This window comes from Blastocystis sp. subtype 4 (genome assembly GCF_000743755.1).
Source record: "Blastocystis sp. subtype 4 strain WR1 chromosome Unknown seqid_0084, whole genome shotgun sequence".
Lineage (NCBI taxonomy): Eukaryota > Bigyra > Opalinata > Blastocystidae > Blastocystis > Blastocystis sp. subtype 4.
This window is the reverse complement of record NW_014569463.1, coordinates 20,965-35,575: the sequence shown is the minus strand read 5'-3', so window position 1 is coordinate 35,575 and position 14,611 is coordinate 20,965. Positions and strand designations below refer to the sequence as shown.

General features: G+C 42.2%; 7 protein-coding genes across 7 annotated transcripts; 4 read left to right on the top strand and 3 right to left on the bottom strand.

Annotated features, from left to right (window-relative positions):
• Window positions 1-1,332: 1,332 nt before the first annotated feature.
• On the top strand, window positions 1,333-3,091 carry JH06_4525 (dihydrolipoyl dehydrogenase; the record flags this gene model as incomplete). The annotated part of the gene is made up of 6 exons (XM_014672564.1): window positions 1,333-1,415; window positions 1,450-1,617; window positions 1,648-1,744; window positions 1,775-2,306; window positions 2,337-2,786; window positions 2,817-3,091. The coding sequence occupies 6 exons, from the start codon at window positions 1,333-1,335 to the stop codon at window positions 3,089-3,091; spliced, it is 1,605 nt and encodes a 534-aa protein (XP_014528050.1).
• A 221-nt stretch (window positions 3,092-3,312) lies between these two features.
• JH06_4526 (hypothetical protein) lies at window positions 3,313-6,270 on the top strand (the record flags this gene model as incomplete). The annotated part of the gene is made up of 12 exons (XM_014672565.1): window positions 3,313-3,402; window positions 3,435-3,469; window positions 3,500-3,566; window positions 3,598-3,645; window positions 3,676-3,735; window positions 3,766-3,987; window positions 4,018-4,239; window positions 4,270-5,115; window positions 5,146-5,484; window positions 5,543-5,935; window positions 5,967-6,173; window positions 6,205-6,270. 12 exons carry the CDS (start codon window positions 3,313-3,315, stop codon window positions 6,268-6,270), a joined length of 2,595 nt encoding a protein of 864 aa, XP_014528051.1.
• A 1,324-nt stretch (window positions 6,271-7,594) lies between these two features.
• JH06_4527 (NADH dehydrogenase) lies at window positions 7,595-7,954 on the top strand (the record flags this gene model as incomplete). Its single annotated transcript, XM_014672566.1, has 1 exon — window positions 7,595-7,954. The coding sequence occupies one exon, from the start codon at window positions 7,595-7,597 to the stop codon at window positions 7,952-7,954; it is 360 nt and encodes a 119-aa protein (XP_014528052.1).
• Window positions 7,955-7,985: 31 nt separating this feature from the next.
• Window positions 7,986-8,305, bottom strand: JH06_4528 (pyruvate dehydrogenase e1; the record flags this gene model as incomplete). The annotated part of the gene is made up of 3 exons (XM_014672567.1): window positions 7,986-8,035; window positions 8,110-8,254; window positions 8,285-8,305. The coding sequence occupies 3 exons, from the start codon at window positions 8,303-8,305 to the stop codon at window positions 7,986-7,988; spliced, it is 216 nt and encodes a 71-aa protein (XP_014528053.1).
• A 145-nt stretch (window positions 8,306-8,450) lies between these two features.
• Window positions 8,451-8,807, bottom strand: JH06_5882 (pyruvate dehydrogenase (acetyl-transferring) e1 alpha subunit; the record flags this gene model as incomplete). Its single annotated transcript, XM_014672568.1, has 1 exon — window positions 8,451-8,807. One exon carries the CDS (start codon window positions 8,805-8,807, stop codon window positions 8,451-8,453), a length of 357 nt encoding a protein of 118 aa, XP_014528054.1.
• Window positions 8,808-10,237: 1,430 nt separating this feature from the next.
• Window positions 10,238-10,543, top strand: JH06_4134 (hypothetical protein; the record flags this gene model as incomplete). Its single annotated transcript, XM_014672559.1, has 3 exons — window positions 10,238-10,299; window positions 10,330-10,426; window positions 10,457-10,543. The coding sequence occupies 3 exons, from the start codon at window positions 10,238-10,240 to the stop codon at window positions 10,541-10,543; spliced, it is 246 nt and encodes an 81-aa protein (XP_014528045.1).
• A 26-nt stretch (window positions 10,544-10,569) lies between these two features.
• JH06_4135 (hypothetical protein) lies at window positions 10,570-14,346 on the bottom strand (the record flags this gene model as incomplete). Its single annotated transcript, XM_014672560.1, has 1 exon — window positions 10,570-14,346. The coding sequence occupies one exon, from the start codon at window positions 14,344-14,346 to the stop codon at window positions 10,570-10,572; it is 3,777 nt and encodes a 1,258-aa protein (XP_014528046.1).
• Window positions 14,347-14,611: the final 265 nt, after the last annotated feature.

The window sequence follows — 14,611 nt, the reverse complement described above, 5'->3', positions numbered from 1 at the left end:
CACCTCCACGTCCACCTCGACTTCCTCCAAACCCGCCTCTTCCTCGAGATCCGTCATCTACAAGATGTGAGTCATTCTGAAAAGTGCAATGGCCATTTGCTTGTCTTTAAAGCAACAATACATACTGAAACCCATTCTAGAAGTGAATACTGAGGAAAATAAATCGTGAATACACCCCACTTCAATTCCAAAATATACAGAATAATTATAGTGGAATAATTATCCAGGGGGTTATCTCAATACAATTAATCCTATTGATCAGTTGCAGAGAGAGACTGCAGTTCCTAGAACTGATCGAGAGGATTTCTTCTTTGTTAAATGAATGCACATGTGCATCAACTTATTCTTCTCCTAATTGAATACTGATCCTCTGGAACCCACATGAGATGAAATAGAAACACAAGAAAGGATTAGGTTCTAATCACATTTGTCTTTATGAGTCCGTTACAACAGGTTTTCGTTGCAAACAAATATAGTCCACCTGAATCTTGTTCTGTATCGATTCCTGGAGGAAAGGATGACGTAACATCATTACTGATTCAACAGGTCGTGTCTCTCTTAATATATCACGTATAGCCTGGATTCCAAGCATTGCCTTGTACTGTCTACACTGTTGATCCGGATACAGTTGTCTACGACTCTGATTTGTTGCCATTTTTGTCTTTTTATGAGTATAGTATTCCAATTGAAAGGATTGAGACATATTTGAAGCACAGACATGGATATCTCCTCTGGTGTTGGATAACATTGGTATGCATAATCGTGAAGTGATTGAAATAAAGGTGTTTTCGTTAATAGAATTGTTCGTCACTTGGGTTGCTTTGGTATGGATCTGTTTATATGTTTTCACTATCATCTGTCTTTATAGCCCAGTAGCTCAAACTTGCTCTATGATTTTGATATCCTTCTATTGAACTATTGAAGAGACTTAACACTAGGGATTTATAAGTGGAATCATCCATCTAGGCGTTGGTTTTGTAGTGTCATTGGTGCTCCTATCACTCGGGACTCAAGGTCTGATTCTTGAAATCTTTGTTGTTCCAAGTCTGTTAGTCCAGATAATATCGTTTATCGTTCTTGTAATTACTTGGATTCATTTATGCCGAGTTCCTCATAAGTATCGTCGTTGGAATTTCTTTATGTATGTCATATGTAGAGTACACATTTTTGTATAAGAAAGCATTAAGTACAAAGAAGTAAGTGTTTTAGATGTATTCTACCACTATGTTTCTTGAAAGATGACCACAATTTGGCAGATTTAGGTACAATTTTAGCTGAGATGGCCCATTTATGACACTTCTACATTTTGGCATATTTCTTGGTCATTCTTCAATGCTTTCCATTTCTCGCTCTTCCTTTGTAGCTCAAAAAGCATTTTTTGCTTTGAGATCATTCAGTGCTGCTGCTGCTGACAAGTTTGTGGAAGTCAATATTTCTTACGTTTCTTAGGTTCGATGTTGTTGTAATTGGTGGAGGTCCTGGTGGATATGTTGCTGCGATCAAGGCTGCTCAGCTGGGTCTGAAGACTGCTTGTATCGAGAAACGTGGCACCTTGGGAGGTACATGTCTGAATGTTGGTTGCATTCCGTCGAAAGCTCTTCTTCATGCATCGTTGATGTAGGGTTGGTTATGATGTGTGAGAATGAGGTATGATGAAGCGAAGAACACGATGAAGAAACACGGAATTAAGGCAGAGAATGTATCTTATGATCTGAAAGGCATTATGAAGTCAAAGGAAAAGGCTGTAAGAGAATATGTATTCATTTAATGGAAGGTTCGTGGATTGACAAATGGAATCGAGTTCCTTTTCAAGAAGAATGGTGTGGAGTACATTAAGGGAGCTGCTAGTCTTGAAAGTGAGCATACTATCAATGCCAAGCTGCTGGCTGGAGGAGAGCGTGTGATTGAGGCAACAAACATCATCCTCGCTACGGGTTCTAGTAGGACTGATCAAACTTGTTCACCTGTAGATAGCCGTCCTATGGATACTCTTCCTGTGGACAACGACAAGGAGAGAATCATTGATAGCACAGGAGCTCTGAAGTTGAGCAAGGTCCCTTCCAGTATGATCGTTGTTGGAGGAGGTGTAATTGGACTGGAGCTGGGATCTGTCTGGAGACGTCTCGGAGCAAAGGTTGAAGTTGTGGAATTCTTGGATCATATTGGAGGACCGAATGATACTGAGGTGACTTCCACCTTACAGAAGTGCTTGACGAAGCAGGGAATGAAGTTCCGCTTGAACACCAAAGTGCTGGGTAGCGAGGTCAGTGATAATGGCGTAAAGCTGAGCATTGAGAATTGCAAGGGTATTTGAAAACAGTTAGAATAATGTGTAGATGGTAAGAAGGAAACATTGGAAGCAGAGACTGTGCTGCTGTGTGTGGGTCGTGTACCCAACACACAAGGTCTGGGTCTGGAGAAGATTGGTATCAATGTGGACAAGAGAGGTTTTGTTGAGGTAGATGCCAATCTGCGTACGAATAAGCCTCATATTTATGCTGTTGGTGATATCGTGCGTGGTCCTATGCTGGCTCACAAGGCCGAGGAGGAGGGAACGATGGCTGCTGAATTGATCAAGACAGGTCATGGTCATGTGAACTATGATGTGATTCCTGGTGTGATCTACACTGAGCCTGAGATCGCTATGGTGGGTAAGACAGAAGATCAACTGAAGAAGGAGAATGTGGAATATACGAAGGGAGTGTTCCCTCTTCAGGGCAACAGTCGTGCTCGTGCCTATGACGCTCCTGATGGATTGATTAAGGTTCTCGCGGACAAGAAGACCAGTAGGAGAGAAGTGGGGTTATGAAGCATAGAAAAGATTCTGGGAGTTCATATGTGTGGTCTGAATGTGTCTGAACTCATTGCTGAAGCTGGATTAGCTATGGAGTTTGGTTCGACTGCTGAAGATGTTGCGCGTACTTGTCATGCTCATCCGGTATTTTTCTTAAGTGTGTTTTCATGTAGACTCTTTCTGAGGCGTTCAAGGAAGCATGTATGGCTGCCTATGATAAGGCAATTCACTTCTAATTCTCTTATTAGTATCGTTTGTTTGTTGTCAAAGGAATTTGGAGATTGGGTAGTGTTATGAAATAACAGTGAGACTAACGGAACAGATAGAAATTGGGTCCCAAGAATAGAAATGGGTGGTAAATTGACGTGGAATTCGCACGGACTACTGGGTCATTCATTCTATTAATGTTATCTTCGTCTTATTTCTTCTAGGAGAGAGAATGGCATATCGTGCTAAAGTGAATCTTGGTTTTAAATACTTCATCTTTCTAGGTATTATATGATTTTGACGGAAATAACATGGATGAAGGTCTCCCGGTGAATAAGGGGGATATAATTGATGTGTTAGAAGAAGAAGGAGACTGGTGCTGGTGTGGTTATACTGGAAGAGTAAGAGACGAATTAAGGAGGTTGACCTTTAGGAAGGTTATGTTCCAAAGACTTTTATGGAGCGAATGTAGAGAATAGGGTGAGGTATCATTGATAGTGTGGACGAAAAGGAGGCTGAGGATCTCAGACCTGTGTATGGTCGGGTATCATATTTGGATATGCAGGTGAGACTTTGGAGTGGTTTTTAATTGATAGCAACGTAAACCTCAGAAGGTTGATGTTGTGAATGAGAAACCTGTTTTCGTTCGTATCTGTGAGTAGCGTGATTTGTAGAAGGAAGAACGTTCATCAGAATTAGATATGTTGTTGAAGCGTAAACAGAAGGTGGCTGAGGTAGATGCTTGGAATTGAGGTGATGCATAGCAAGTTGTTGGTTCAAATGTTGCCGAAGATGCAATTCGTCAGGCTCAAAAGTCAACCGCGGTTCCTAAACCAAAGAGAACACAGGAAGACATTGATCGAGAGATTGCTGAATCACGCAAATCATTCTATTATGAGAAGCCTCAGGAAGAGACAAAGAAGTATGAATTCCATCGTGCTTCGGATCTCGATCAACTATTGAAGCGTAAACAGAAGGTGGCTGAGGTGGGTGATTAGAGTTGGGATGACAGATAGCAAGTCGTGAGTGCAAATGTGAATGAAGATGCAATTCGTCAGGCCCAGAAGTCAACTGTTGTTCCTCCTCCGAAGAGAACACAGGAAGACATTGATCGAGAGATTGCTGAATCACGCAAGACATTCTATTATGAGAAGCCTCAGGAAGAGACAAAGAAGTATGGGTTCCAACGTTCATCAGAATTGGATATGTTGTTGAAGCGTAAACAGAAGGTGGCTGAGGTAGATGCTTGGAATTGAGGTGATGCATAGCAAGTCGTGAGTGCAGATGTGAATGAAGATGCAATTCGTCAGGCTCAAAAGTCAACTGTTGTTCCTCCTCCGAAGAGAACACAGGAAGACATTGATCGAGAGATTGCTGAATCACGCAAGACATTCTACTATGAGAAGCCCCAGGAAGAGACAAAGAAGTATGAATTCCATCGTGCTTCGGATCTCGATCAACTATTGAAGCGTAAACAGAAGGTGGCTGAGGTAGAAGTGGATATCTCAAAACTCCAGCACTCTTCAGCTATTCCTCCTACTCTTCCTTCAGCTCTTCCCAAGCGTAAGACTAATCCGACTCCTGTGGAACCGAAGAAGATTGAATGTTCTCGTATGCCTGTTCCTAAGGCTCCTGTGAAGAAAGTGGAGGATGATGACTTCATCAGCCGTTTGTTGAATACTCGTCATGCTTCTACAGTTCGTGAATCTGGGCCGAAGTCTGCACCTGCTCGTCAATCGGAGCCTCAGCCTCTCCCAGAACCCGAGCCGCAACCGGAACCAAAGTCTTTGCCTCAGCCAGAACCAGAGCCTCAACCCGAGCCTCAGCCAGAACCTCAACTCCAACCAGAACCCGAACCTGAACCAGAGCCAGAGCCTCAACCTTTACCTCAACCACCCGAACCTCAACCTGAGCCAGAACCTCAACCTGAGCCAGAACCTGAGCCTGAGCCAGAACTTCAACCTCAACCAGAGCCAGAACCCGAACCCGAACCTCAACCAGAACCCGAACCCGAACCTCAACCAGAACCCGAACCCGAATCTCAACCAGAACCAGAGCCAGAACCTCAACCACAATCTGAACAAATTCTCGAACCTGAAATGGTGGAGCTAGGAGTAGGAGTACGAATCTCTGATAAGTACTAGACAGTAACAGCTCTTTATGACTATACAGCAAGTAGTGAATTAGATGTAACAATCCATGAGGGAGAAATCTTGACAGAATTGGAAGGAGGGGATGGAGACTGGATGAGGGTGCGTACATCAAACGGAACGATTGGCCTGGTACCTCGAACCTACGTATCAGCAGCATCGGGATTTGAACCGTATCCTGCTCGCGTGTTATATGATTATTTGCCTGATGGAAATGATAGTATGTATATGAGTATTACAGAAGGGATGATTGTGACAGTGACTGATGAGAATGAGGGTTGGTGTAATGGCCACACAGATGATGGAAAGGCTGGATGGTTCCCAGCAGCCTATGTTGAAAGGATTTAGATGAGCTGTTAATTGTTTGTAAGGATACAATCATCTTGTACAGAGGTACTTTAAAAGGATGAATAAAGCATTCGTTGTTCTTGTGGCCATTCTTTCCCTTACAACAGCAGCAGCCCCAAAAGAAGAACCGTTCTCTGTTGCTTCCTTCTTTGAAGGTTCGTGGATTATTGCGAAGAGAACTATCAGTCTCGACTCTGGCGATGTTATTGGAGAAACAGAACTCATCCAATACAATGTAACGAAATCGGACGAAACGGAATATGATATCTATCCTCTGGAGAAGGATTCCTTCCGCCGAAGTCTGGACGCGAATCAGGTTGTCATGATTCCCTCTTCTTCGTTAAGTTGTGAGATTAAGGAGTATTCTTCCGAAATTGATAACTTTGAAACATTAATCACGTTGAATTTTATTCCTATGCTCCCTAAAGAGTCCTTTGTAGAATTGTGTTGATAGAAGTGATGGATAGATTGCTGCGGGAGTGAATCCTGCCAACGATGCAGAGGAGTATGAGTTCACCACGCTTGGAAAGAACCACTTCAATCTGAAGTTGACAGATCGGGCTCAATCAACAGTCACTATGTATTCAGCAACCCGTGTGATCGTTCCTCCTCCACTGACGTTCATGCAAAAGTATGGCATGTCACTGTTAATGGCTGCATTTATTATTATTCAGGTGAATAGTAGATGGTGTAGATGATTAGTAGATGGTTGTGAAACTGCTTACTGGTAATGGACCCATTCCCACAAATGAAAAGCAAAAGCCAGAGTAATTGTTGTTTAGAATTGTGTTTGAGAGAAGCAAACGTATAAATAGTCACATGTTCACAAGGATCTTGAACAATGAGTTTTTATTTTTATATTCCTCCTCCATATCCGTTTCCAGATCAATGGAACCAACAAAAGAGCATTCAGACAAGTGGACTGTGGCTAACACCATACACTCATTTCACTGGAGTGAATTCAATGAATATAAGCGAGATATCGGAAAAGAAAGAGGACTGCGACACTTGGAACGAAACAGATTATGAGAGGTCAACAGTTTGTAAATGGATGAACACAATTGATCTTGTAGTTGATGATTTCGGATGAATGGATCCCTTTTGTTGTTAGTGCACAGAAGAAGATAGAAGCCAGTATCTCTGCATTTCTGTATTGATTTCTAGAACGAAGGAATCGAAGGAAAGAGACTTGAAACGAACTCATGTTTCTTAACGAAAGAAACAAATACACACAAGATTCAATTCATATGATCTCGTTCTTCTTGGTGACTGTGTTCCCTTGGAAAACGGTCCTGATAAGGATAACCATACTTGTCATAGTAAGTATGATACGAACATTTTGATTTCTTGCCTCCACACCAAGAGCAGATCTTGTCGGCACATAATTCTCCAAAATCCAGATAATCTACAGATAACCAAAGAAGTGATGGCTACTGTAGCAGTAACGTCGGAATTCAGGATTTGCAATCTTATCAGCTTGAGTGCGGCAACTAGCAATCACATCCCTTCGTCTAGGTTACTCAAAACCGGTCATTCTGCGAAGTCCAGCAAGTCCAGTGGTTAGTGCAGTTGCATCTACAACAAAAACAGACCTTAATCATACCAATTGTTGTCTGAATCACAATGTCTAAGATGCCAAGATTTCTTTTTTGGATTGTAGGTACAGAACAGTTGTTGAAATGATTCATTTGATGAACAGAATGCAGGATCAATGGTGAAGCTCTTGCCATTTGAGAGGCGAGAGAAGGAATAGCAGCGTTTGTTGCAATGAGTAAAGCCATATAATAAGGAAAACAATAGATTGAGTGACAAAAGAATAAGGGAAACGGGGAAACGCGACCGGCTTCCTACTTGATTGTTGGTACATTTTCTAAACAGTGTTAAAATCGGTTGTTCTCTCGATCTGTAAAGTATTAACATGATGTACATGTTACTTCACTACTCCTAGAATAAAGCATGATTCGATTATAGATACTATTTTGAATGAACTGGGGATGAAACAATCGTGGTTTACAAAGATACAAAGAATGAGGAGTCAAGATCACAATTTTTGTCATGAAACGCCTATCCAAAAATCAAATGGCATCAACATAAGATGTCTGCTTATGCGTATTTGATGAATATGGGGCCTGCTTTGACATCCAAGGCAGCTTCCCAGAAGGCTGTTCTTTTGTATAAGGCTGCTGTGAAACAGTTACCGAAAATCTTGTCAACATATCAAATGAACATTCCATTACCTGAAGCAAAGAAGTTGATTCGTGACAAGTTCTATGCGAATGCAGACGTGCGAGATCCAAGAGTTGCTGAGATTCTTGTGTACCGTGGAGCTATGGAGTTGGATGAAATTGTGAATCAGTTCCCTCATGAAGATCAACTGCGTTCTTACTTTGATGGAGAACCTGTTCGTGAGCGAGACAAGTTTATGGCTCAGAAACCTGATGAACCCACTATATAAGTGTTAGCGTTTGTTTACCGTTGTGAGTTTGTTACATGTACAATCCTTTGGTACCTCTTAAGCTCTTTTGAGAGTAATAATCTAACTCTCTCTATTGCAATTCGTTTCACAAACATACTAAACCGACAATTAGAGAAGAGGTTTCGTCGTCTTACTGTTCACATACTCAATACCACGAATGAAATCTGGTGTCTCTCCATAAAGAATATCTGTCAACAACTCAGACTCAGCAGGAGGTGACTCTTTCAGACAATCAGTCACCCATCCCTTCACTTGCTTCTTTATGTCATTCTGGAAGTCCTATCCATGATAACTCTCTCTCAAATCCACCTTCCATTGTTTCTCATCCATGATTCCATTCTGGACAAGAACATGTCCAATGTAGTTCACACTATCTCGAGTCTGACGGACATTCTGAATCTCATCTCGAGTACGATATGTCACACCAGGATCCGACATTGAATGACCATGATAACGATACGTCTTCAACTACGTCTCAGTTCATTCTCACAAACTCTACCTCAAGGAAGATAGGTCCTTCACCTCGAGCACATATCCTTCGGGCTACACGAGCTGCCTCTCTCACTGCAAATACATTGTTACCATCAGCTTGAATACCAGGAATATGATGCTTTCCCATCTTGTAGTACTCTGTAGAAGAAGAAGAACGTTCTGTGGAAGTACCCATTCCATATTGATTGTTCTCAACCACAAAGATCACAGGGAGATGCCACAACTTGGCCATATTAGCTGATTCCCACACTTGACCCTGGTTACTGGCACCATCACCAAACATAGTAATGCTCACATTCATCTCGTCATCAGGAGTAGGTTTGTCACGATTCCGAAGCATGTGATTGTATCGTTCAGCAAAGGCAAGTCCTGTACCAACAGGTGTCTGAGCTCCCACAATACCTGAACCTCCGAAGAAGTTCTTATCAGGCTCATACATATGCATTGATCCTCCTTTTCCATGAGCAGCTCCTGAAGCATGACCCAACAATTCATTAATCACAGCCTTCACACCTGCTTCACCAGCTCCCATTCGAAGGAACTCAACTCCATGACAACGATAACTTGTAATCCAATTGTCATCAGGAGTTGTTGCTTCTTTGATACCTGTTGCACAAGCTTCCTATGAATCAACAAGGACTCTATCAGTTACCTCTCCATCATACAAATGAAGGAAACCACGGATCTTTCGCATGACGTATAAGGGATCACTTTCAATTTCCATTCTACGCATTGTTACCATCTCTTTAGCGATTCGAATTGCATCTTCCTCAGTAACCTCAGTCGTAGTGGGAAGAGGATCCACATCTACACTTGATTCCTTCATCAACCCCTACGGTGTGTCTTGAACTCAGGAAGTTCTACAGTAAATGTTTTGCCACTAAACGCTCTCACAAATCGAGAGGTAAGAGTCTTTGCAGCAGTACTACAAACAGTTAGATAAAAGGGAACAAGATCAATGAACTTACCGGGCGAGCATCACAATAAGCCGATCGAAAAAGAATTAGTGAGAGCAATAGAAACGTACAGTGATTCAGGTGATAGGAACTACTTATTCACTATATACCATCAACTCATTCTTGGAGTTTTGTGATTGGATTGTCCGAACATATTTAGGAGAATCTTAGAAGCGTTGCAGACCCATCTATTCTGAGATGTCTTTGGATGAGAAGCAAGGAGCAGTACTACAGAATGTAAAGAAACTAAAGACGTTGGAAGATTTCTACTGTGAAATGGCAACGATTCTTAATGAAGATATTTCCCAAACAGTCTATACAAGTCTAGATTCTATATAATTTGAACATTAGAAGATGAAATGTTAACTCTGTGTCGAAGTTACTCTGCACTTGTATCGAGCATTGCGGAAGAAGAAAAGTAGGTTAGATAGGTTTAGTAAATCGCTAGAACTGTGTCTACATTAATCCATCTATTGGAAGAGGATATCTACCCTCGAGTTGGAATGTTAACGGTTTTTGAACATAGAAAATGAGAGAGATGAATCCTGTAAAGAAATCTATGTTTAATGGGTTTCGGAAATTCGTCTTGTAGTCTTGATGTCGATTGTTAATTGTAGTAACTCCCTTTTGGATGTGTCGGGGGTTAAGGTTGGTGATCATGTTAACTTTGGGAGAGTGAGTGATTTGTAGGTGGTTGCTCTGATTGGTGGCAGTTGGATCGAAGCTATCGTAACAGAGCGGAATGGGTCTCGATATCCTCGAATGATGCATCTGTAAATCCTTGACAAATACGTTTTCGGTGGTTGATGCAGATATGGACTCGGGAGAATCCAAATCGGTGATCATAGATGAAACACAGTTGATTCGAATGCCGCAGTCGTTGAATATATTGAAATTAGATGTTAGTACCTACATGCTTCCTGTGGGTTATAAAGTGTTGGCCCTGTGGCCATCAAGTACCACTTATTATGAAGCAGTTGTGGATTTCCGTGAAAACGTTCCGGTAAGAGTGAAAAGGAGAACTGATTGAGAGGATGACGAGATTCTGATTCATTTTGAGGAAGGCCAAGAACGATTTTCGCTTCCCTATGCAAGTGTTATTCCTCGACGTAATACTTGATAGTTCTTTGCTAACGAACAAACATATTATTTCGAGTTTTTCAATTCGGTCGCAAATACAATTCTCTTCTTCAATGCATTCCGTTTCGTTGCAATTACACTTGCACATGCAATTACCATGAAGATAAGAATACCAAATATACAAAAAACGACTCCAATAACAATACCTACAGAACTACATCGTCCTTCAGAGTCACTCCATTCACCACTATCCAAATCCACTGCAATACATTTCTTCGTACGTACTCCGACTGTATCTTTGAGTTCCAATTTACATGGTACACGACACGTCTCTCCAACCAGACTCTTCGGACATATACTGGTCATCTCACAATACCGATTGTATACTGTAATCAGCAAGGTAGTTGACACAGAACCAGCACCATTCGTAGCGGTTACTTGATACATACGTACCGGAGCAGCCACAATAGCTTTTCCAGCAATTGTCCCATTCTGGAAAAGAACCAAACCTTGTGGCAGAGAAGGACTGATCGAGAACGAATCCACTATACCTTCAATTGATGGTTGAATAGGAGTCATCTCGTACTGTGTTGGGATCCGAATGCTCACCACAGGATAATGGAAATTGGAAGGGAGAAGAACTGAACAGTTCGAACGATTTTCTTCTCCCCACTGTCCGTCTATGCACTCTCGTGAGGCCAATCCCTTATAACCATAAGGACAATGAGCATATCCAATGGATCCATTGGCAACAGCTCGATACCGAACATCGGAGGGACAGTGCTGGTCAGGAAGAGGAGACTCGTATAGAAGGAACAGTTCCATCATTGCATATACACTCACATTCACATCTCCAATCACTTCAAATCGATACTCACGGAATCCAGCTATTGCTTGCGGTAATTCAAAGGAGATGAGGGAACGGTCAGGGAATGTCTGATTCACTTGAATTGCAAGAGGAATCCAATCCTGTTCTCCAGCGAATCGACCTGAGAGAGACCATGTATGATTCATCACAGCGTTAGCAGCAAGAATTCCATAGTGATTGAATCCTTGGATTTCATTCTCAATCTCCCACTGATAGAATGTTCCAATCTCGAAGACAGGGCGGAAGATGGTAGATGCTTGGTAATCAAACAGATTCGCAACAGTTCCAGAATAGGGCTTGGAACTTGACAAGGAACGATACGACAGAGGTATGGAAGTGAGTTCATCCAGAATAGGCTGCAGAATGCAATCAAAATCAAACACTTGTTGAGAAGTTTCATTCCGATGTAACTCCACAGCCAAAACATTCTCTCCATTCTTAGCATCAACAGTACGGAGAAGAATCGAGAATCGAGTGGACTTTGTTATGAGATGATCTTCTGTAGCGAATGAGGAGGAAGTGAAGTTGACAGGGAGATTCATACGGAAGACTACATGGCCATTGAAATAAACACAAATGCCTCCACTGAACCACATCTGGACATCCAGGACGCTGAACTCGGTTAGTTCCTCAATCACAAAGCGTCGACGTAGGTAAAGTGTTGGCAAGTGCAATGGTAGCAACGAGATGTAATCTGTTGTGTGTGCTTCCCAGTTATAGTCGTTGTAGTTGATAGAGGTCCAGGAGGCCTTCGGCTCCTTTGTGGACATGTGCCAAATACTCGTTCGAGGTTGAATGGGTTGATGGGACCACAATGTGACTGTGGTGTTACTCCACGTTTCCCATGGAGCTCGACGAGGCAAGGTTCCTGTGGCGATAGGGAATGAATCAATTGCAGTTGCGATCGAATAGCCAGAGGGCGAGTTCCAACCGTTGCCCGAGGTCTCGACAAAGAACCAGGTGTATATATCGTCTTCAAGACAGAATGTCCATTCACTCGAGCCTGAGATCAACGAACCAGATTCAAAGATAATAGGACTTTCAATAGAGTCACCTTGATGTAATTCCCAGTAGGTAGGTGCCAAATGATCAGGAATTAGAGTATGAACAGTATAGAAAGAATGTCCATTAGCACAATCTGTTACCGTTACATTCCACATTGTCACAACACGTTCACCTGTAAAGGAGGAAGCACTTATTGAGTAGGTCTTTTCGCCCAATGTGGATATGAAACGCCCGTCAATCCTTCCTGACAATGAGTCGATTTGTAGAGAAGATGGGAGGTTAGGGAATACATGATAATCATAATAATCACTGGATGAAGGGAAGATAGATGGTAAGATCATATGTGTGTAGATGGCAAGTGGAGCAAACGAAAGAGGTTGAATGGGTCGATCAAGCTTCTCTGTAAAGAGAGTGATTTCGGCAAGTCGCCAATCACAAGTCCCATTCATTCCTCTGAAGGAGTCAAAGCGGAAACTGTTGAATGGTGTGGTGGAATGAATCCAGAACTGGTGGGTTTGGGCTTTCCCCTTCCAGAGAATATTGGTAAGAGAAGTGACGAATTCCCATGGTTGTGAATCGTCTGTGCGACCATACAGAGAGAAGCCGGTAGGTCCAGGAATAGGATCATGAAAGTAGGACGTAAGTGTAATGCGAGAAAGAGTCTCACGCCTAGATGAATTGAAGCGAAGGAGGATATAAGCAGAGTCATTGCAAGGACCACTCATGGAGATCCAAGTTTCATGGTCTGTATCAATCACAGCCGAAGCAGTGGAGTGTGCTGCAGCTGAGTTTAGTATATTTGTCTCCGCATCCACATCTTTCTGCTGATAATTCCCATGACTCTCCAAGCCCTCAATCTCACCAGTCATATCAAACCCCCTAAACTGAGAGACCTCACCTGTGAAGCGAAGAGAAGCATCGAAATGACTCTGGAAGCCAGATGTATCACAACCAAAGAGACCAACAGTGATAACATTACTTCCCTTTACAAACACGGAATGCCACGTCCCTGCCTCCTTCTTCATAGTGGGTAAAACAATCGAATTGTACCGCAGAGGCGAAGAACCAGTTGCAAATGTCGTGTTCGTAACCTCACCCGGAGGAAGCTGATCTCGGAACACCTCAATGCCATTGAGAAACACAATACAACCATCCTGATAACGAAGTCTCAATTCATAGGATCCAGAAACCTGATCTTTCGTAAGAAAGTGCAGCTTGTAGAGCTGGATTTGGTTGGTAGAGAAAGGGAAGGAATCCATAGTGCCCTCAGGCCAAGAAACATGGGTTGAAGTCTCCCAAGAGGCAGGAAGCGAATCAAAATGATACTTCCATGTGGACAATAAATTGAAAGCATACGAGGGATCCACGAAAAATACCGTCGGCATTCCTGCTAGTGTATCCATTCGACATCGAAGTAAGAGATCCTTCTGATGTGGAACAGGAAGGAAGGAAAAAACCTCCAATTTGGATCCAACATACCAGTTCGAATAGACAGTCGATGCAAGTACAATTCGAAGCGAGGTAGTGGAACGACAGAAACGATAACTAACTGCAGATCCAGCCTTTTTAGGTGTTTCGGCAGTGACATTAACTAGAGTTTCACCTGTGGAAGTGTCCTGGACAGTGAATAGCTCAAAATAGACACTGGACTGTCCATAAGTTCGAAGAATCTCAAATGGGTTACTGCTGCAACGAGTAATAGTTAAAAGAAAGGAGCCGTATGCAGAATCACCAGAAATGATATTTATAGTCAGATTAGAAACGAGAGAAGATGGAATTCCATGGACACTACATGACAGGGAATCAAAAACGAGTCCTTCGGGGAGAGGATCCTCAGAGAAGCAATTAGTATAATTTCCATTTTTGGGAGATATTAGCACAGTATCTATATTCTCGATAAAACGAAAAGGGCCTCCGTAGTCGATGACATCTTGAGCAAAGATGATTCCAAAAACTATGATTAAACTCATCCCAAAGATTCTACTAAGGAAAAGCAATATGAAACACTGCTTCATGAAACGAGATTCTAGTTAAAACACAATTGGTGCACAAAAAAGTCCAAAATCTGGAACCTTATTTCAAAGCAATCTCTTCTTTGAAATGGAGAATCCTGTATGTTACTTTAAAGCCGTGAAGGGGTATCCAGAAGTCCAAGGCGGATTGAGTGTCTTTCGATTATGGCAGAAACAAGATCGCATTTCTGGATTTTGCCACTTAAGCTATTCAGATCATGAG